Source organism: Melanerpes formicivorus, unplaced genomic scaffold (assembly GCF_026170545.1).
Source record: "Melanerpes formicivorus ecotype bairdi unplaced genomic scaffold, bMelFor1.0.p_v2 SCAF_17, whole genome shotgun sequence".
Lineage (NCBI taxonomy): Eukaryota > Metazoa > Chordata > Aves > Piciformes > Picidae > Melanerpes > Melanerpes formicivorus.
In genome coordinates, this window is record NW_027142369.1 from 2,158,389 (window position 1) to 2,178,486 (window position 20,098).

A 20,098-nucleotide genomic window follows, 5' to 3' on the forward strand; every position below is an offset into this window, starting at 1 on the left:
GTAAATGGGCAGAAAAAGCCAACACAGCTGTGTGATGTGAGATCACCACATTTACCTCACTGTGTCTGAATTCTCTTCTAGTCACCTCCCTTCCGTGCAATGTTTCCCAGATTGCAACAATTAAGTCAGACTCAAAATTATTTGCAAAAGATAAGAAATTCTTTAGCTATCCAATTACAGATGAGCATTTAACATTACACACTGGAGTCCACAATAAAATGCATACAGTATTTTGGTGTGGCTATGGACTTCCTGATGGACTTCCCAGTCCTATAATCAATGTGATGAGAAACAGATAAAAAGAATTAACTCAAGTCTTCTTGATCTCATAGAATCAGTAAAGAAAGTAAACAGCTACCAGAGAACTCACAAAACATGTCAATTTTTCAGGCCTTTAGCCTTTGCATTCAAAATCTGGATGATACTTTGATCCAAAGTTAGAGGCCTTAAATTGGAACATGCCACATACTTTGGTAGTTTTTAACATAAGCTATGACTTTAAAGCCTATGAAGTGTATTTAATTTGTTTTTCACACACCCATTTTTAATACCATAATGCAAAAAAAAGCAAACACTTCCTCTAAAACTATTGTTGAATAGGTCTAGGTAAACTTTCTAAATTAAAATAATAAACCAATTTAATGCATTAATGGAATTGTTAATGGAATTTCAGCACATAGGAAAGTCCAGGGCCTACCAATCTTTAAAATAAGATCAGACAGAAACAAAATACTGTAAAAGATTGTGGAATAAGGACATTAAGTTATTTGGATATCTCAAATATTTTACCAGATGATCTCAGTGAAAAAGTGATCTTGAAAGAAGTGATCACCTGTTTGCTAAAAATTTTCACTTGCTTTAGTGGGAAAGAATTTGTACTCTAAGAAAGCACAAACTTAACTTTGCAGAAGTAGCCACTGCCCTAAAAGCTGTGTTCAGCTGGTCCACATTTATCTGTAGATAATATTAAACAAGATGCTGCAAGACAAGACCAGTGTGACAACAGGTTGTTGAATATACATATTTAAAAAAGCTTTAGTAGTCCAAGGAAGGTAATTGTTTACCAGGTCTTTCCAGGAGCTACAGTGACTTTCAATTTTGGACTTCTGCTTCACAAATGAGAGACTAGAAGTACTGCAGGATTTTTCATGGATTCATAGAATGCCTTGGGTTGGAAAGAATCTTAAAGATCATCTAGTTCCAGCTACCCTGGCACTGGCAGGGACATCTTCCACTAGACCAGGCTGCTCAAGGCCTCATGCAACCTGACCTTGAACACCTCCAGGGAGGGGGCATCCACGGACAATTCTTAATGTCCCTTAAAGTTTCTGTAGCACCTGTAAAGGCAGATGATTTTGGTCAGTTAAGGTTCTGAAGCTCCTGCAACCAAACACCCTTTTCTCTCTCAATATACATGAACACACATACACACACACATATAGGGGTAGCTATACACACATTTTCCCGTAATAGGACAATAGCAAAGGAGTTAACTTCTGCACTGCCATTCGGAGACCTCAGTTAACAAGGTCGAGTCACCACTGAATATCTGATGCCCCCTTGTGGCTGCAAACACACCCTAGGTACGAGGTCTTTTTTGCGGCAAAAGCAATTAAATTAGAAGCAATAAACAGAGCTATTGTAGTATTAATTTCGTACAGAAACGGAGCCACATTCATAAATAACAGGTGGAAACTGGAATATATACTTTTATAGTACAGTTTATGCCTATGTTTAGGAAGAAAGATGAATATAAAGAAAAACAAGCATAGAAAAAAAAAAAGGAAGCGTGCAAAATGCCTGACAGCAGAACTGGAGAACTGTAATTATTTCCAAAAATTTAGAACTGTAATGTATGTTATGTGGAAGGCCCAAGAAGTTGTTTAACAAGGAAATAAAAATGTAAGCACAAGCTCTTTGGGAAGGTGATGGATAATCTTATGAAGCTAGAGCCCATTTTAATACCAGCAATTGTTTCCCACCAGCAACAAGTGGGAAAACGAAAGAAGCCTCCAAATACTTCAGAAAACTATGTAACTTGGGCCCATGCCCAAGACAATTCACCTATTGAAGCTTTTCATAGCTGTTATGATTGCTCCCTCACTCCTCTTACTCTTCTTCTCCCTAATTTTGATTTCCAAATTAGTAAGTACATTGGAAAACAAAACAACATAATACACTTACAAGGGAAGACCTGGAGTCTCAACGAGTAGAGCCTAAAAGGGATGAATGGATCAAAAAAGGTCTGAAAAGCAAGCAAACTTGGACCAGTCCCTTATCTAGTATCTGTTTCTAATGACTGTATTATCACTGCACTGGAAAAGAACCAGTAATGCTGAAGTTACTGACCACTGTTCTCAAGTCACGAGGTACAGGTACTATATTCACTGAAGAAAGGGTCACACACACACAGAGAAGGCAAGTTTCTAGCATAGCTGAAAACACAATGCATAATTTCATACTCCCCTTTCTATGCTCCTCTTCAATTTTTTGGAAGAGGAACAGAAGTGGAAAGAAGTGTGAATATCCTTAGAGGAAAGGATGCATTTAGCAATGGCATACATCAGTGTGTATCACTAACAACTGACATCTTCCATTATAACCACTGTGAACACTGAGGGTAACCACACAGGTGGTATCTTTATTTCACAAGATTAAAGATACAGTACAAAATGAATCTGTACATCTTTCTATTAACAGAATTTGTTTACACAATTATATTACATTTGACCAGCCTTTATACTGATTTTAAATACAAAATAAATTTACAAAACTCCTACAAGACCCTTTAAAGAACTGCAGCTGATAAAAACAAAGGGTTTCCCCCAATAGTCCCTATATGCCATATGCATTTGCAGTAGTTCAAACTAAACTTTAAGTCTCTGAAACAAAAATAGAATCAGTTCATTGTTGCCTATCTAAAATGGAAGCAACTTGAAAAGGTGAGTGTGCTCTCCTTTCATAGGCCAAAACTAGCATACAATAGGTGGAAACTATATAATGCATAGTCTTAAAAGTCCTTTCATAAGCAATGTTTTAATGTTCTTCTCCAAAAAGAATAATATTTGATAGTGTTTTGGCTTTGTTTACTTTGACAAGAGCAGCTAACTTATGGAAGATAACTAAAAAAGAATGAGTAAAATTGTGTCACAAGATTTTCATTGGGATGCTTGTATCAAAGGCCTTATCTTCTGTTACATTGTCCCAAGATGGACAGTATCAAGCAAGGAAAAACTATTTCAACAGGCAGCTCTGGAACAAGTTTTAGAAAGAAGTTTCTCAAAAGTTCACTATTCCCACTAGCAAGAATGGCTAGTGTGTTTGATTAATAATTTGAGATGCAGAACAATGTTTCCCCCATACCTTTCCAGTTTTCCTACATACAAAACTCCCACTGAAAACAGTTAGTACTCTGTAGTTTCACTACTCTCCATGCAGGGAGAGGAGAGCATGTGTCTGGGAAGGTAGAATAGGCAGGTGCTGCTCCATGTCACCACCACCAAATACAACAATTTTTCCATTCAAAGCATGCTGAACATACACATAAAGACTTCTTTTAAATCAAAAATTTCAAAATACTCCTGCATATGAACTGCAAGACATGAGTGCTACCACCTCACTGCAGTAAAGTGAGCAACCCAGCTCCTTCAAGAAAAAAAAGTCTGCTTGATGAACTGAGTGCACAACAAGCAATGTATTGCTAGAAAGAGTTAAACATACTTCCCTCAAAACACAAGTTTCAGAACAAAGTAGCAAGGGATTGTCAAAAACTGAAGTTGTGTTGTAGACAACTGATTTAGAAAACCTACTCTTTTTTTTAATCCCTGAGTTAATTTGTCATTACTTATGGTAAGTACCTTTTCACGACTACCACTTCATTCAAACGAATGCCATCTGAAAAAAATTAGTGGTAGCAATTTGGTGGAAGGGAAGAAAGCAGGAGAAGACTTCCTTATTGCTTCTTCAAAAAGCAGTTCTTTAAAGTGAAATAACTTGCTGATCTTCAATTGTTTTCTTCTGCTGATTTCTTGGATGTAAAAATGCATCAGGTTCAGAGAAAGCTATAAGACAGTCACATAGCAGCAATGCTGAGAGATTCTCATGCAAATAGGATAGAGCTTTTAGAATTTAGTTCTAACAGATCAAAGAATTAAAACATTTTAATAATGCAGAACAAAATTGTTAGACATCCTGAAAGACCAATACCAATGAACCAATTGTATTTAACTGAAAAACATTTTCAACTATCTTTAATTTATTCATGCCAAGCTAAAGAGAGCTATTAAGTGACAGAGGCAAAAATACTTCAGAGGGAGTGTTCTGAAGTCACAGATATCTTAGAAATGCAGCTGGGGAGTGCTGTACATTTTAGACTCTACACTTAAGTCCAATACTGTTCCATCTGCTAATGGTGATTAAGATTGAACAAAAACACTCCTCCATCACATGCTGCAACTCTCCAAACTTAAACGAAAGATTTGTCTTCACATAACCAGCACAAGCACTTTAAAGCACTGAGAAGTTCTACCTATATTTTAATACTAGTCACCCATGACATTTCAGTCTACAAGAGTGGATTGCTTATCTTCTTTCCCAAACCAGATATATTGTGCAACAGTCTTCTTACAAATATATTAAGTATGAAACCATACCAAGAAGCTCAATTCTAAATACAGCATATTGATATGTTGCTGCCAATCCACTGGAAAAAAAGTTTGCATGAAGAGAATCCCTTAACCCTTTAAACACAACAGCTTTTGCCAGAGAAATAGCTAAAGCCTCCTCATTTGTATTTCATTCAGCTTTAAAACAATATATTCAGAGGGTTTAATGCTAGTACAGAAGCAAATATTTAATTGCCATTGGTAAATAAGAACAGAAACTTCATTTCTTGCCTCTAAATCACTACCCTGTTGCTTCTCTTAAACTCCTGAAATAATAGTTCAATGAAAATGATTACTAAAAGAAGATTCCTCTTGCAGTGTAAAACACATCAGTCCATGTTCATTAAAAGGCTTTTGTACTGACCTGGTAGTATATCAAGAAGCTATAAACCATTAGTCTTCTTTCTCTTTGGGTTTTCTTGTTACAAGATATCCTCAAGATGGCACAGCTAGAGATGTTATTTTCACTGTCTCATGTATGCCAGCTACTGGCAACTACCAGAGTACTGCTGTAATCTAATATGATTTTTGTCAGACAACCCTTGAAGCAGCATCACAGGCGTAAGCCCTTGCCCTTTTGTATGGAGTATGCATCTTGGGGTCCTTTTTTGTAGATGCATTAAACAGGTGCATGCATAAGACACCACACGTTTCCTTCTTGAAGTGCACATCACTTACAGGATTGTTGAACATCAAGAACAGAACTTATACCTCTGAAACAAACAAGCAAGCACACAAGCTAACTCACTGAAAATTTCAGGCTCTGTCCTTTCTTCAGTGTCCATAGTAATACTGGTGTTTTCTACAGTCTAGACTCAGCCTCTTTGTAAGAGTAAGTTTAAGTAATTTTGGAACACAACCCATTTGTTTTAACATCACAATGCACTGCAGAGTAAATAGGCTCTGAAAAAGTTTTAGAAGGATACAAGATCTGTGCACTGTGTGAATAGTTTTCAACTGATGAGCTGTACAGACCAAATCTGTCCTAACCTGCCTCGCCTCCTGGGCTACATTCTGTCTGCTGAGAACCATCTAGTCTAAGGGGAATGGAAGAAAATATTGAAAGAAGTACAAATAGAGAGTGGCATATTTGCTGGCTTAGTTTTACAGGTTTTAGAAATAACCCATGTTAAACCATCTAAGACAGGATAAAAGACTGAAGCGTAAGAAATACTAAAAAATAATGAAATAAGGACTGTAGAAATACTTAGGATGCGGATCAGAACATAAGTTCATGTAGCTCTAGTCTTTTTAGAGTTTGAGAATAGTTTAACTGCTGGACTTAAATTTGCCATAACATTATTATTGTTGTTATTTTCATATAGGGCAACTGCTATCAAGCAGGCAAAACCCTTCCAATGCTAGCCTTCTGCTCGCTAAGAGATGAAAAGGACTCTGAATAAAGAAGAATTAGATACAGCAGGCAACATTTTTGTAGTAGCACTGTTGTGTTTCCGTGAAAAAAAGCCAGTGTTATTCCATTGGCACTGAAATAACATTCAAATCAGTTTCAAAAGAATTTTCTTATCCCTGAAAAAAAAAAAAAAAAAAAAAAAAAAGGCATCATTCTAAGCAGCTTTCAAACTTTTTTTTCCAAAACCTTTTTGCGCCTCTGTTGGGGGAGGGACCATTGATCCAGAGTTCTAAATCACAATGAAAATTGTTCCTTTAGGAAAAATCAGTTCTTTCACTGAGGCTCTTGTTGCTATTGTGGTGGTTGATGCTCTGGTGGTGGTTCTTGTTGAGGCACAGCTGGCCGCAGTCCTGCTGGTCTGGGAACTGCCTGATGCTGCCTTTGTCTGTAAGCTATAATTGTTCCCAGAAGCAAGGCGATGATGGTCATAAGGTAAAGGTCCCACTCAGGCCCCAGCAGCTGGTCCATATCAATATGTGAGAATATCTCCCTTATCTAAGAAACAAAAGGTACACATCATCATGTCAAAGAGCAAGAAGAGGAAGTTACTTTTGACTTGTAACATTTTTCATGTTCAAGTACTGAACTTCAGTAGCTCTATTTCTCTCTCTCAAAAAACAAAAGTAGTATCATCAGGGATATTCTTAATTTCCAACACTAAATACCAGTAAGATTATAAGCTATGCTGTACAGGGTGAGCTAGTCTACTCTTCATTCTAGATGTGAAGGCTCTTGATACATAGCTTTGCCACCTTCACATACAGAGCATTAAAATGCACAATTTAAATCAGAATGAAGTACATAACCTTACCAGTGGTCTCAAACAGAAACAAATACCACACACAAAGAGGCAGTAAACTGGTCAATCCAAATTGGAAGCCATAAGCATGCTACTATGAATGACAAAACATTAAGCCCCAGGATACCTGTAGTACAACGCTAAGATTTGTGCAGATGAGGTACAGCAATGTTAAAGGGACCTTCTGCTAGTTTTGATTGAATTGCCTTTTTATCAGACTGCCATTTGCATAGTCACTATGCTATCTCACAGCACCATAGAGTCATTATCAATTTAAGCCTGCATCAGTAGTCTTAAAACTTGGAATATCTCTGCTCTGCATACTAGCTTCTGAGAGAGTTACATGAGTATTTGCTCAACTGATTTTGAGTACTTCTACTGTCCACTCCTGAAGGTCCCCAGTTTCAAAACTATTACATTTTGCCAAACTTGGCTGGATTCCCTGAACTTGCATTTGCTCCAAGTGGTAATAACTTCCACATCATTTAAATTTATTATGTAATCCAAAAGGCAGTAGAATGTCAGGATTCTGAGATATATTCCAGACAGTATACAGGAAAAGACTTCACCTAAATTCCAGGCAGATTTTTTCAGTGCTGTCCCTCAGTAGAATCTCTGTGCAATAGCTAAACTTTACAATACAACTACTTCTACCACCACCCCCTCAGAAATTAAACACAACCCAAGTTTGTTACACCCGAATATAAAATAACCTGACATTAGTGCTACAAAAAGTGTGGGAGTTTTTTCCCTCCATCCTAAATAGTGATTATGTCATTGCAAGCATCTGCTTAACTCTGATAGCAGATGGTCATGGATAAGAACAGTCAAACAGGTTAGGGAAATTCTCCTCAAGGGAAGAACAGCACAGGCACTGCACACTTCAGTTTCACCCAATCGCAAGAAAAAGAAATAGGAATCATAGCTTCAGTAACTTTCTTAATATGCAGCAACATGAAATGCATCTCTCAACTTTCCAAAAGGCTCGAGTAAGACTTCTACTTAAGTAAGATTACCATTCTATCTTTTAAAAATGTAAACCACGTTTTTTTGTCTTTCCTTTTCATTCTGCATTACTTACATTGATTTCTCGTACATACTGCAAGGAATAAATTACTCCAAGCTTGCAAAGTGCTAGGAAGACTGGAACTTGAGCATCTGGGCTTGCTTCAGCTGCCATGTCATAGAATCGTTTTGCAAGATGAATATCCTAAAAATCAAGAAAATACAGATACAAGACTCAGTTTTAAAGAACTTGAAAAACTGACTGTAAAAATGTAGAGCTTTGTCTGTAAGTTACTGTATACTGCTATTTGAATACTACCTCTTTGGTCAAGTTACATGAAAACCATTCAGTAAAACTTCCCCTGGTTTTCTGAGAGACGACAAGTAAACGGAAGCTTTGATCTGAGGATGAAGCTGTAGTAACTGATGCTAGAATTAAAGCTCACAAAAAAGATTCATGTATTCATTATTCACATACTTAGGTAACTAACATTTCCAACACCACATGACACACTAAAAAAACCCCACAACTCACAGATGAGTATACAGCAGCAAATCCTTCTGGTTATACTACAGGATGCCTGCTGCAGAGCGTAACTTTTAAACAATTTCTGCACACATTCCCAAATTAGATTCTACTCCTTTTCCAGAATGGACATAACATGCATTAGTGAGGGCAGCTTGGCAAAAGCACAAGCACAAACAGCGACCAACTTTAGGAAAACCTTAAATTAGCTTTCTCTTCTGTGGTAGCTGGAACAAGAAGGCAAGTGTAGGAAAAAGAGCAGATGACAGCAGTACCTGAACAGTTTAACATTCCTTGCTTGTTTTGTGGTTTTTTTGGCTTCACTTCAGATGCATGCTGTGTGATGTTTGGATACTTGGATACAAACTGCCTGTGTTTGCTTGATGTGAAGAACAGGCCTGTGTAACGCTTACCTCTGGAAGGGTTCCAAGTTCATAGTATCATAGTATCAGTCAGGGTTGGAAGGGACCACAAGGATCATCTAGTTCCAACTCCCCTGCCATGGGCAGGGACACCCCACACTACATCAGGCTGGCCAGAGCCTCATCCAGCCTGGTCTTAAACACCTCCAGGGACGGGGCCTCAACCGCCTCCCTGGACAACCCATTCCAGGGTTTCACCACTCTCATGGTGAAGAACTTCCTCTCCACATCCAGCCTGAATCTCCCCACCTCCAGCTTCATTCCATTCCCCCTAGTCCTATCACTACCTGATATCCTGAGAAGTCCTTCCCCAGCCTTCCTGTAGGCCCCCTTCAGATACATTGCTTACCAGCCCTTCCCTGTTGGTGAGAACAAGGTCCAGCATAGCACCATTTCTTGTTGGTTCCTCTACCATTTGAATGAGGAAGTTGTCTTCTATGCAGTCCAGGAACATCCTGGATTGCTGGTGCCTTGCTGTGTTGTCCCTCCAGCAGATGTCCGGGTGGTTGAAATCACCCATGAGGACCAGGGCTTGTGACCTGGAAGCCGCTTCTATTTGCCTGTGGAGGGCCTCATCTGCTTGGATCTGCTGGTCAGGTGGCCTGTAGGAGACCCCCACAGTAATATCTCCTTCCCCTGTGCTGCCTTTAATTTTAACCCATACACTCTCAACCAGCTCATCATCCCTCCCCAGGTGGAGCTCCACTGATTCCAACTGGCTATTGACATAGAGGGCAACACCTCCTCCTCTCCTTCCCTGCCTATCCTTCCCAAAGAGTTTATACCCATCTATCCCTACATTCCAGTCATGGGATTCATCCCACCAAGTTTCAGTAACAGCCACTATGTCGTGGCATCCCAGCAGCACAATGGCCCTTAACTCATCCTGTTTGTTGCCCAAGCTGCACGCATTTGCAAAGAAGCACTATAGCTGGGCTGGGTCTGTCCTCCTCTTCTGCCAATTCCCCTCGGTTTCCACTGAATGTCCTGGTGGATAATTCATGGCTTGCCTCAGGGCCGAAAGTTGATAGCCCTTACCAGCTCTCCTTCTCTCTACTGCTGGTGAGCTGCCCCTCTGTTTGTCACTGGCCAGCAGGAGACTATTAACCCCTTCCCCCTTCAAATCTAGCTTAAAGCCTTATTTTTTCCGGTTCTGGCCGTTTTTTTCCGTTTTTTTTTTTCCCCGGTTTTGGCTGGTTTTTCCCATTTTTTTCCGGTTTGGGCCGGTTCTGGCCAGTTTTTTTCCATTTTTTTCCGGTTTTGGCTGTTTTTTTTCAGTTTTTCCCGTTTTTTCTGGTTTTGGACTTTTTTCTGGTTCTGGCCGTTTTTCCCGTTTTTTTCCGGTTCTGGCCATTTTTTTCTGGTTCTGGCCTTTTTTTGTGGTTTGGGGCGGTTCTGGCCGGTTTTGACCAGTTGTTTCCGGTTTGGGCCATTTTTTTCCGTTTTTTTTCCGGTTCTGGCCGGTTTTGACCGTTTTTTTCCAGTTCTGGCCGGTTCTGACTGTTTTTTTTCCGGTTTGGGCCCTTTTTTTCCGGTTCTGGCCGGTTTTGGCCATTTTTTTCTGGTTCTGGCTGTTTTTTTTCCGGTTTTAACCGGTTCTGGCAGGTTTTTTCCGGTTCTGACAGGTTTTTTCAGGTTCTGACCGGTTCTGGACGGGTTTGACCGGTTTTTTCCGGTTCTGGCCGGTTTTGGCTGGTTATTTTCCGGTCTGGGCTGGTTCTGGCCGGTTTTGACCGTTTTTTTCCGGTTTGGGCTGTTTTTTTCCAGTTTGGGCTGGTTCTTTCTGGTTCTGACCGGTTTTGACCGATTGTGGTCGTTTTTTTTCCGGTTTCGACCATTTTTTTCCGGTTTTAACTGGTTTTGGCAGGTTTTTTCCAGTTCTGACAGGTTTTTTCAGGTTCTGACCGATTCTGGCCGGGTTTGACCGTTTTTTTTCCGGTTCTGGCCGGTTTTGGCTGGTTATTTTCCGGTTTGGGCCGGTTCTGGCCGGTTTTGACTGTTTTTTTCTGGCTTGGGCTGGTTTTTCCCAGTTTGGGCCGGTTCTTTCTGGTTCTGACCGGTTTTAACCGGTTCTGGCCATTTTCTTCCGGTTCTGACTGTTTTTTTTCCGGTTCTGGCTGGTTTTGACCGTTTTTTTCTGGTTCTGGCCAGTTTTGGCTGGCTTTTTCCAGTTTGGGCCGGTTCTGGCCATTTTTTTCCGGTTCTGGCCAGTTCTTTCCGGTTCTGGCCGTTTTTTTCCGGTTTTGGCCGTTTTTTCCGGTTTTAACCAGTTCTGACCGCTTTTTTCCGGTTCTGACCAGTTTTTGCCGCTTTTTTCCGGTTCTGGCCGGTTCTGACCCTTTTTCTCCGGTTTGGGCTGGTTTTGACCGTTTTTTTTCAGTTTGGGCCGGTTCTGGCCGGTTCTGGCCGTTTTTTTCTGGTTCTGGCCGTTTTTTTCCGGTTTTAACCTTTTTTTCCGGTTCTGACCGGTTCTGGCCGGTTTTGACCAGTTTTTTCCGGTTCTGGCTGGTTTTGGCTGTTTTTTTCTGGTTTGGGCCGGTTCTGGCTGTTTTTTTCCTGGTTCTGGCCGGTTTTGAGCAGTTTGGGCCGGTTCTGACCGTTTTCTTCGGTTTTGGGCTGGTTCTGGTCGTTTTTTGCCGCTTCTGGCCGTTTTTTTCCGGTTTGGGCCGGTTCTGGCCGTTTTTTTCCGGTTTGGGCCGGTTCTGGCCGGTTTTTTCTGGTTTGGGCTGGTTCTGGCCGGTTTACCCAGTTTGGGCCAGTTTTGACCGTTTTTTTCCGGTTCGGGCCATTTTTTTTCCATTTTTCCCGGTTTTGGCCGTTTTTTTCCGGCTTGGGCCGGTTCTGGCCGTTTTTTTCCGGCTTGGGCCGGTTCTGGCCGGTTTTTTCCGGTTCTGGCCGGTTCTGGCCTTTTTTTCCGGTTCGGGCCGGTTCTGGCCGGTTTTTTCCGGTTCGGGCCGGTTCTGGCCGTTTTTTTCCGGTTCGGGCCGGTTCTGGCCGGTTTTTTCCGGTTCGGGCCGGTTCTGGCCGGTTCTGGCCGGTTTTTTTCCGGTTCGGGCCGGTTCTGGCCGGTTCTGGCCGGTTTTTTTCCGGTTTGGGCCGGTTCGGGCCGGTTTTTTTCCGGTTCGGGCCGGTTCGGGCCGGTTTTTTCCGGTTCGGGCCGGTTCGGGCCGGTTTTTTCCGGTTCGGGCCGGTTCGGGCCGTTTTTTTCCGGTTCGGGCCGGTTCGGGCCGTTTTTTTTCCGGTTCGGGCCGGTTCTGGCCGTTTTTTTTCCGGTTCGGGCCGGTTCTGGCCGGTTTTTTTCCGGTTCGGGCCGGTTCGGGCCGGTTTTTTTCCGGTTCGGGCCGGTTCGGGCCGTTTTTTTTCCGGTTCGGGCCGGTTCGGGCCGGTTCTGGCCGGTTTTTTTCCGGTTCGGGCCGGTTCTGGCCGGTTTTTTTCCGGTTCGGGCCGGTTCGGGCTGGTTTTTTCCGGTTCGGGCCGGTTCGGGCCGGTTCTGGCCGGTTTTTTCCGGTTTGGGCCGGTTCTGGCCGGTTTTTTTCCGGTTTGGGCTGGTTCTGGCCGGTTTACCCAGTTTGGGCCAGTTTTGACCGTTTTTTTCCGGTTCGGGCCATTTTTTTTCCATTTTTCCCGGTTTTGGCCGTTTTTTTCCGGCTTGGGCCGGTTCTGGCCGGTTTTTTTCCGGTTCGGGCCGGTTCTGGCCGGTTTTTTCCGGTTCGGGCCGGTTCTGGCCGGTTTTTTCCGGTTCGGGCCGGTTCTGGCCGGTTCGGGCCGGTTTTTTCCGGTTCGGGCCGGTTCGGGCCGGTTTTTTCCGGTTCGGGCCGGTTCGGGCCGGTTTTTTTCCGGTTCGGGCCGGTTTTTTTTCCGGTTCGGGCCGGTTTTTTTCCGGTTCGGGCCGGTTTTTTTTCCGGTTCGGGCCGGTTTTTTTCCGGTTCGGGCCGGTTTTTTCCGGTTTGGGCCGGTTCGGGCCGGTTTTTTTCCGGTTTGGGCCGGTTCGGGCCGGTTTTTTCCGGTTTGGGCCGGTTCGGGCCGGTTTTTTCCGGTTTGGGCCGGTTTTTTCCGGTTTGGGCCGGTTCGGGCCGGTTTTTTCCGGTTTGGGCCGGTTCTGGCCGGTTTTTTCCGGTTTGGGCCGGTTCTGGCCGGTTTTTTCCGGTTTGGGCCGGTTCTGGCCGGTTTTTTCCGGTTCGGGCCATTTTTTTTCCATTTTTCCCGGTTTTGGCTGTTTTTTTCTGGCTTGGGCCGGTTCTGGCCGTTTTTTTTCCGGTTTGGGCCATTTTTTTCCGTTTTTTTTCTGGTTTTGGCCGGTTCTGGCCATTTTTTTTCCGGTTTGGGCCTTTTTATTCCGGTTTTGGCCTTTTTTTCCCCCGGTTTTTTCCTGTTTTTTTCTGGTTTTGGCCTTTTTTTCCGGTTTGGGCCGGTTTTTCCCGGTTTGGGAACCAGCTGTTAATGTTTCCCCCACCTTGTTTCAAAGGCAGACATCCAAAATATCCATGTGACTAAACATTGCCGACAAGAGTCATTTTGAACTGCCGGTCTGACCTAGCTGCACCTATTCCAGTGTAACTGATGCTACTCTCAGGGAATTACTTCATGAACTCTCAGCAAGAAGGAAGCATCTTCATGCTACCACCATCCCCAGAGGAGTGGCAATAGCAGGACAACCACAAGACACAGCTCCAGCAGGTGAGGTGCCACTCGTATTTCAAACGCTCCAGGGCACTGCTTATTTAAGTTGTACTCAAAAAGTTTGCCCAGCCCTTGCTGGTGACTTACCTGCTGCATTGAGGGTTTTCAGTGCTAAGAAAATACAGTAGCTCCCCAATTCCCTCCCCAGGAAGAGCAGAGAACAGGATCATGCCAGACAGACAATGAGAAGCCCTGGAATGCGATCCTTAAATTCCCTCTAATATTGGCCTGGGAGCAAAGTAAACCTTGTGACAGTGCACAAGTAGTACAAGAGCAGCTTTTAGTCAAGATAGGGCCACAAAAGTCTGTGTCTAAAACAGGCACAGTGAAAGGCCACACAACGCCTGGCCTGGACCAGCAATAGCATAGCCAGCAGGAGTGAGGAAGTGATCCTGCCCCTGTACTGGGCTCTGGTGAGACCACACCTCAAATACTGGGGTCAGTTTTGGACCCCTCACTCCAAGAAGGATATTGAAGGACTAGAGAGGGTCCAGAAAGGGCAATGAAGCTGGGGAAGGGTCTGTAGAACAGGGCTGTTGATGAGCAGCTGAGGGAACTGGAGGTGTTTGTTTGAAGGAGGCTGAGGGGAGATCTTCTGTAACTCTCTGCAAGGAGGTTGCAGTGAGGTGGGGGGTGGTCTCTTCTCCCCAGAACCAGATGATAGGAGGAGAGGAAATGGCCTGAAATTGTGCTGGGAAGGTTTAGGTTGGAGATGAGGAAAAACTTCTTTGCTGCCAGAGTGGTCAGGGATTGGAAGAGGCTGCCCAGGGAGGTGGTGGAGTCCCCAGCCCTGGAGGGGTTCAGGAAATGTGTGGCCATGGCACTTGGGGCCACTGTTTGGTGACCATGGTGGGGTTGGGTTGCTGGTTGGACTGGATGATCCTAGTGGCATTTTCCAACCCAAACAATTCTGTTATTCTCTATACACCCCAGGCCAATTGCAGTGAAGATGAGCCCTGTCCAAAGTGTGTAAGAGCCAACAAAGAATCATTTCATTAAGTCAGAGTAAGAATGCCTCTGGCTTACATCCCACCCTAAATGGACAGCAAGTGCCAAGAGGGGAAACATCTTTCTGCCTTTACAAATGACACGATTGTCTTTGACGCTGCTCCAGTTGGACACTTAAGGGAAATCTCCAGGACTTCATGCCATATGTTCATTTTATAATTTTAGCCTCATTGTGAAATACCATAAAGACTTTGTGCTCGTTGATATAACAAAGCTTAAACCCACAGCACATGTGGTAATAACATTATGAAAATCAACGCATAATGGGAATGAGGATATACTAGCTCTCATTTTAGTATTTTAATTCAATAGAACAATTCTGAATACTCCTCAATCCTGGAAAGTCTCTCTTTTGTATAGCTATTTAAAAGGATTTCCTTACCTCCTTTGTACTGTGCTAGTATCAGTGCAGCAGCAGATCCTGAGTTATTTTAATTTCTAATTAACATGAACAAAGTGCTTGTTAGATGTTCTTCACTCTTTCTTGACGAGTGAGAACTGTAGGAGTCTGAGATTAAACACAAATAGCACTGAAATACCATGCCAAATATTAAGAAAACACCACAGAAAAACCAAGATAAGATTAATTTGCTCTTATTTTGATCTATATATGGAAAGAAGTCTTCATTCTGACATGCAGGCTCAGGAATTGGACAACAGTGAACTATGAAATGTGTGTAACAGTGTACATGTGAGATTTTTGAAGGGGATTAGTATTTTGCATTGACCTAGTATGAGTCTGGAAACTATGTACAGGAAGTCTAGCAGAGAATCCTGTCTGTAGAAAAGCCTATTCAGTAAGTAAAGGGAGAACAAGGTAAATCCTGAGGAAAAAAACACTTAAAACAGTAAAACATACCCTATTTATTCACAATTATCCAGAATGAACAGTGATCTGAACTGAAGTTGTGCAGACCACCATATTCAGTCATTCTCCCTAACTTCTGAGGGCTTGAAAACTTAATGACATGGACATAGGTGGGGGAGTGTAAGAGCACACACCCACACCCTTCTTCAACAGACTGAATCCCCAACTTGTTAGATATGACAGTGTGACAGCACTAAAATCTTTATACATCCTTTCCACAGACTTCAGTGGTAGACATCACCTACCACATCAGGAAGCATGATTTTAACTGTCAGTCATTTTGAGAAGTGCTCAAAATTTATCAGACTCCATTCTGGGAAAGGAAAAACAAGTGTTCTCTTGCTTCACTCAAAACTCAGTCATAGCCTTTTTCAGAATATCCAAGCCCTGCACCATTTTAGTCTTATCTAGTCCCTCCTAAATATCCATCCTTTCATCTTACTGTTGTAAACTTTCAGGACATAGGAATATGTATGGGACACGTAGGGATATGTAATATATTTGCTAAGATTTATTGTATACATGGAATTTCCTTGCTTGGACATTTTCAGGGCTTCTTCCTCCTATCTATATTAACTGTCTCCATTTGCCTTGCAGTTCAGCTCTTCCTTCCTCAGTGGATCTGTATGGGAGGTAAGCATTATTCATCTGCAACACAAGGCCGCATATGCTCATGGTGAGCCTTTCTGTGCTCGTCAGTAATCTATGTGTAGTCATTTCTGCTTTAGATTGGGGAACAGTCTATGCAAATGATAGCATTAGGACTCATTTTCCCCTCAAAATCTTAGCAGTTATGCTGAACCTGAGGTAATGTTTTCAAGGGTTTTATTACTTACTCTGGATTGGGATGATTTCAAGGCAGAAGCAACATTTAAAAATAATGCTGTCCGTGTACTCTATTGTCACTTCTACAGCTAAGTCAGTAAACAGTTTTCAAATGCTGCTTGCTTGCTGCTGCCAAAGTAGCAACACTGACTTAAGACTTGCCCTTCACTGTTCTGAGCTTTTGCCAAGAATTTAGGGGAAAAGCAGCAAAATTTGGTCTTTTAACAGACTTAACAGAATAATTAAAAGGTGCATTTTAGGAGAGATGTTGAGTTGCTGGAATGTGTCCAGAGAAGGGCAACAAAGTTGGGGAGGGGTTTGGAACACAAGCCCTATGAGGAGAGGCTGAGGGAGCTGGGGTTGCTTAGCCTGGAGAAGAGGAGACTCGGGGGAACCTTCTTGCTCTCTACAACTACCCGAAGGGAGGTTGTAGCCAAATGGGTGTTGGTCTCTTCTCTCAGGCAACCAGCACCAGAACAAGAGGACACAGTCTCAAGCTGTGCCAGGGGAGGTTTAGGCTGGGTGTTAGGAAGAAGTTCTTCATAGAAAGAGTGATTGGCCATTGGAATGGGCTGCCCAGGGAGGTGGTGGAGTCACGATCACTGGAGGTGTTTAGGAAGAGACTGGATGGGGTGCTTGGTGGCATGGTTTAGTTGATTAGAATTAGGATCAGGTTGGAAAAGACCTTTGAGATCGAGTCCAACCTATCATCCAACACAATCTATTCTATACCTAGAAAAAACCCAAAGGTTGAAACTCAATGAAAATAAAAAACACATTAAACCATTTCTTACATTTTCAGATAACCCACAAGACATTACTAAATTCATACATTAATTGCATGAATTAATCATACATTAAGGTAAGGCAGGATGCTCAAAATTAGAATGCAAATTACTAATTACATTATTTTGACACAGACACCACAGTGCTCTGGACTCCAAGTTTTAGTTAATTTGTGGACAGTAATACACCATAGGCTTCCTAAGAGAACCCGATATACTGCCTTCTTATAGGCCATGTAGTTTGCAAAGCAAATTGTGGTGTAGGCTAATTAAAAAAAACAAGCCCAAACCAAAGTAAAAATCACATTTCTGCTGGGTGCTTATGATTTGTTACTTGAGATGTACAGAACTTGTTTTCAAAATGTCATGATAATGAACAATTATTTAGTAGTTCAGAGAAGAACAAACTTGTGCTAAAATAACCTGGAACTGATTTGCATTTTTTTCTAACACTTCAAAGTCTTAAAAGCATCACTCAAGTTCAGTGCACTCATTTTGGGGCAAATAGTTTTCCTGTCTGGTCCTCATTTCTTCACATAGGTAAGTGTGACATGAATATACTTATCCATTTGGTATTGGAGAACACATTGGGAGGCATTCACTTCTTGTCAAGTGGTTATACACTGCCCAAAGTCCAGTAGTGGTTATGGACTTAAACTAATCCTAATATATGCACGGCAATGAAGCAGACTTTCAGCCTGCAGCTTACTCACCTGCTTGATACCCAATCCCTTCTCATGCATGTAGCCCAAGTTAAACATTGCTTGGGCACTGTGCTGTTGCTCTGAGGCAAGCCGATAGTGAATAAATGCAGTTTCGTAATCAACATCAGTACCAAAACCATAGAAATGGTAATCTCCGAGTTTAATTCTTGCAACAGTGTATCCTATAAATGACAAAACAACAACAACAAAAAAATGTACTAGCCAGGCAGAGAAAGGCTCTCAGTTTCACATGAAGATGCAGTAAGGGCTTTAGTATTACTTTCCAGCTTGCACAAACGATTTCCCTTTTTCCTGCTCTTATATAAATGGCCTTTTTGTTTGAGGTATTTTGTCCCCCCTCCTCCCTTTCTTAAAACTTGGTTTAGTTATCCAAATTACAACCAAAGTCTACTTGCAGCAAAGTCCTTTTCCCAATAATCCTACCAACATTTTTATTGCTACTTGGTGGCATCAGTTGAAAAGCTGTATCATGTTCATAGTCACTTTCTACAGGAACACTTTCCATTTGTTATATGGTCACTAAGGACTTCAGCTTTATTTTTAAAACTGGAGGCACTAAAAACTTGAAATAAAAGGTCTCTTATCATAATTTGGTGATATTTAACTATTTCATCCTCTCAATCTCTGTCTACTAAAAACACAGTAAGAAGCTTTTCAGACAAAACTCTTAGTCTCCATTTGCACGATACACCTGCTTTAATTCAAAAGCTAGGAGACAGACATTAACGTAGATGCGCTCATAAAAACATAGATCTCTCACACATATGTTGAGCAACTAAGTTTAGTTTTGCTTATTTTAGGACAGGATAAGAAGCACCAGAGTTAAAACTTGGGTTGGTTGGCTATTGAGACTATTATTCACCACTGAGCTTCACTTGCTTTGCATAGGAAACAACATTTCTTATAAACAATGAGAAGTACCCAAATTCTAAAGGGCACCTTGTATCTGTTTTTCCAAGTGGATTTGTTTTCTAAAAAGTCAGTATAAACAGGAATGTTTTACATTGCTTTACAATTCCACATGGAATGGCATCATACATTTGTGTTTTAGTCCTTTTAATCAGAACTGCAAAGGCATCGCAGTGACATTATAGCTAAGAGCAGAACTAAGAACTGCAACTACTATGCATAGAACTAATGTTGAACAGAAGGAGGTAAGCTTTCCCACCTTCCTTGTTCATATAAAACATGAAATCAGACATTACTGGTTGTACTAAAAATAAACTGGTTGGAATTGTGAGGTACAGACATACCTTGAGAAGCTGCTCTGTTCCAGTGAAGCAAAGCTCGAGGATAGGTCTCATTTTCTCCTACAATGCTAGCTTCTTCTGGAAAGGAAAGTAATTCAGTTAAACAAGAGCACAGCATATGCACGCAAGACCACAAAAACCCCTCATGCTAAATTCAGTCTGCTGAATGAATTAACTTGAAGTAATCCTTGCTATAGCACAAACAAGATTCAAATCAAATTTATAAAAAAATCCTTTAATTTGCATGGTCTTTACATGCATCTGCCCAAGTAAGAGCTAGGAAAACTGTATTATTTCACCCTCAAATACTGCTTACCAAGTGGTTCTCCCACTTCTACTCTAGGAGATTCTGAAGCATATTTGAGGAATGTTAGAAGATGCAAATCCTCAGAGCACACAATTCAGGCTCTGACAAAGACTAAAGTACAAGCTGTTTTATTTTGACCATCTAAAACCCAGGACTAGTCAAATAAAACAAAGGCTTAAACTCAACTACTTCAGAAGTTATTTTACTTGTCCATGGCATAAATCTAGAGTTGGCAAAATATCAAAGCTCAGACAGTTCAAAGTATTTAACTTTTTTCACTTCTAAAGTATGGTTTCAGCTATATATGTCAACTGTGAGATAGTATATTTTCTGTTAAAAAAAAATTAAATTAATCTCCAGTCAAGATGCAGATATATCTGGCTAGTGGCAATCAGAATTTTTAACCCAGGGAAAGATTTGTCACTTGTATTTCCATTGTAACAGTGTTTCATGACCACCTAGTTGCAGTAAGGGACCTGGAACAAGTCTTTTCAACTCTAATAGAACCAGCTTTCCAGCTCTTCATCCCTATGTCAAGTGTAGTATGAGTAAAGTTAAAAGCCAGAAAAATCCTTGAAAAAAACAGGGGCAACAAAATACATTGCAAGATAAAGAACAAACGAAACCGACATGCTCAGGAAGACCAGGGAAGAGACTTTTCAGCAGTGCACATGTTTCTAAAGCAGTCTCTCCCCATCCCTCTTTTCAACACCTTAAGTCAGAATTCAAGTGTATTCTAATGTTCAGGCCAAAAAGCTATCCCTAGAGGCTAAAATTAAAGCTGACTGCGTCCCAGTGGGAAGAATAGGAAAGAGAACGA

General features: G+C 41.8%; 3 protein-coding genes across 4 annotated transcripts in view; all 3 read right to left on the reverse strand.

Annotated features, from left to right (window-relative positions):
• Positions 1 to 2,610: 2,610 nt before the first annotated feature.
• Positions 2,611 to 20,098, reverse strand: part of SEL1L (SEL1L adaptor subunit of SYVN1 ubiquitin ligase) — a 39,675-nt gene continuing 22,187 nt past the window's right edge. Inside the window, exons 18-21 of one of the 2 annotated variants that reach the window (XM_068148714.1) lie at positions 18,975 to 19,046; positions 17,710 to 17,882; positions 7,959 to 8,087; positions 2,611 to 6,573 (exon numbers count right to left, since the gene is read on the reverse strand). In XM_068148714.1, the coding sequence (XP_068004815.1) occupies positions 6,370 to 6,573; positions 7,959 to 8,087; positions 17,710 to 17,882; positions 18,975 to 19,046 (578 nt within the window). In that variant the 3' untranslated portion in view covers positions 2,611 to 6,369. Of the gene's footprint in view, positions 6,574 to 7,958; positions 8,088 to 17,709; positions 17,883 to 18,974; positions 19,050 to 20,098 lie in introns of both variants that reach the window. The other variant, XM_068148713.1, reaches the window with a different exon arrangement.
• Positions 10,352 to 12,157, reverse strand: LOC137446489 (ribosome-binding protein 1-like; the record flags this gene model as incomplete). Its single annotated transcript, XM_068149158.1, is given in 2 exon segments — positions 10,352 to 11,467; positions 11,469 to 12,157. Coding segments are annotated over 2 exon segments (1,476 nt in total), but the record flags the coding sequence as incomplete, so codon positions are not given.
• Positions 12,159 to 17,699, reverse strand: LOC137446490 (uncharacterized; the record flags this gene model as incomplete). The annotated part of the gene is made up of 1 exon (XM_068149159.1): positions 12,159 to 17,699. A coding segment is annotated over exon 1 (981 nt), but the record flags the coding sequence as incomplete, so codon positions are not given.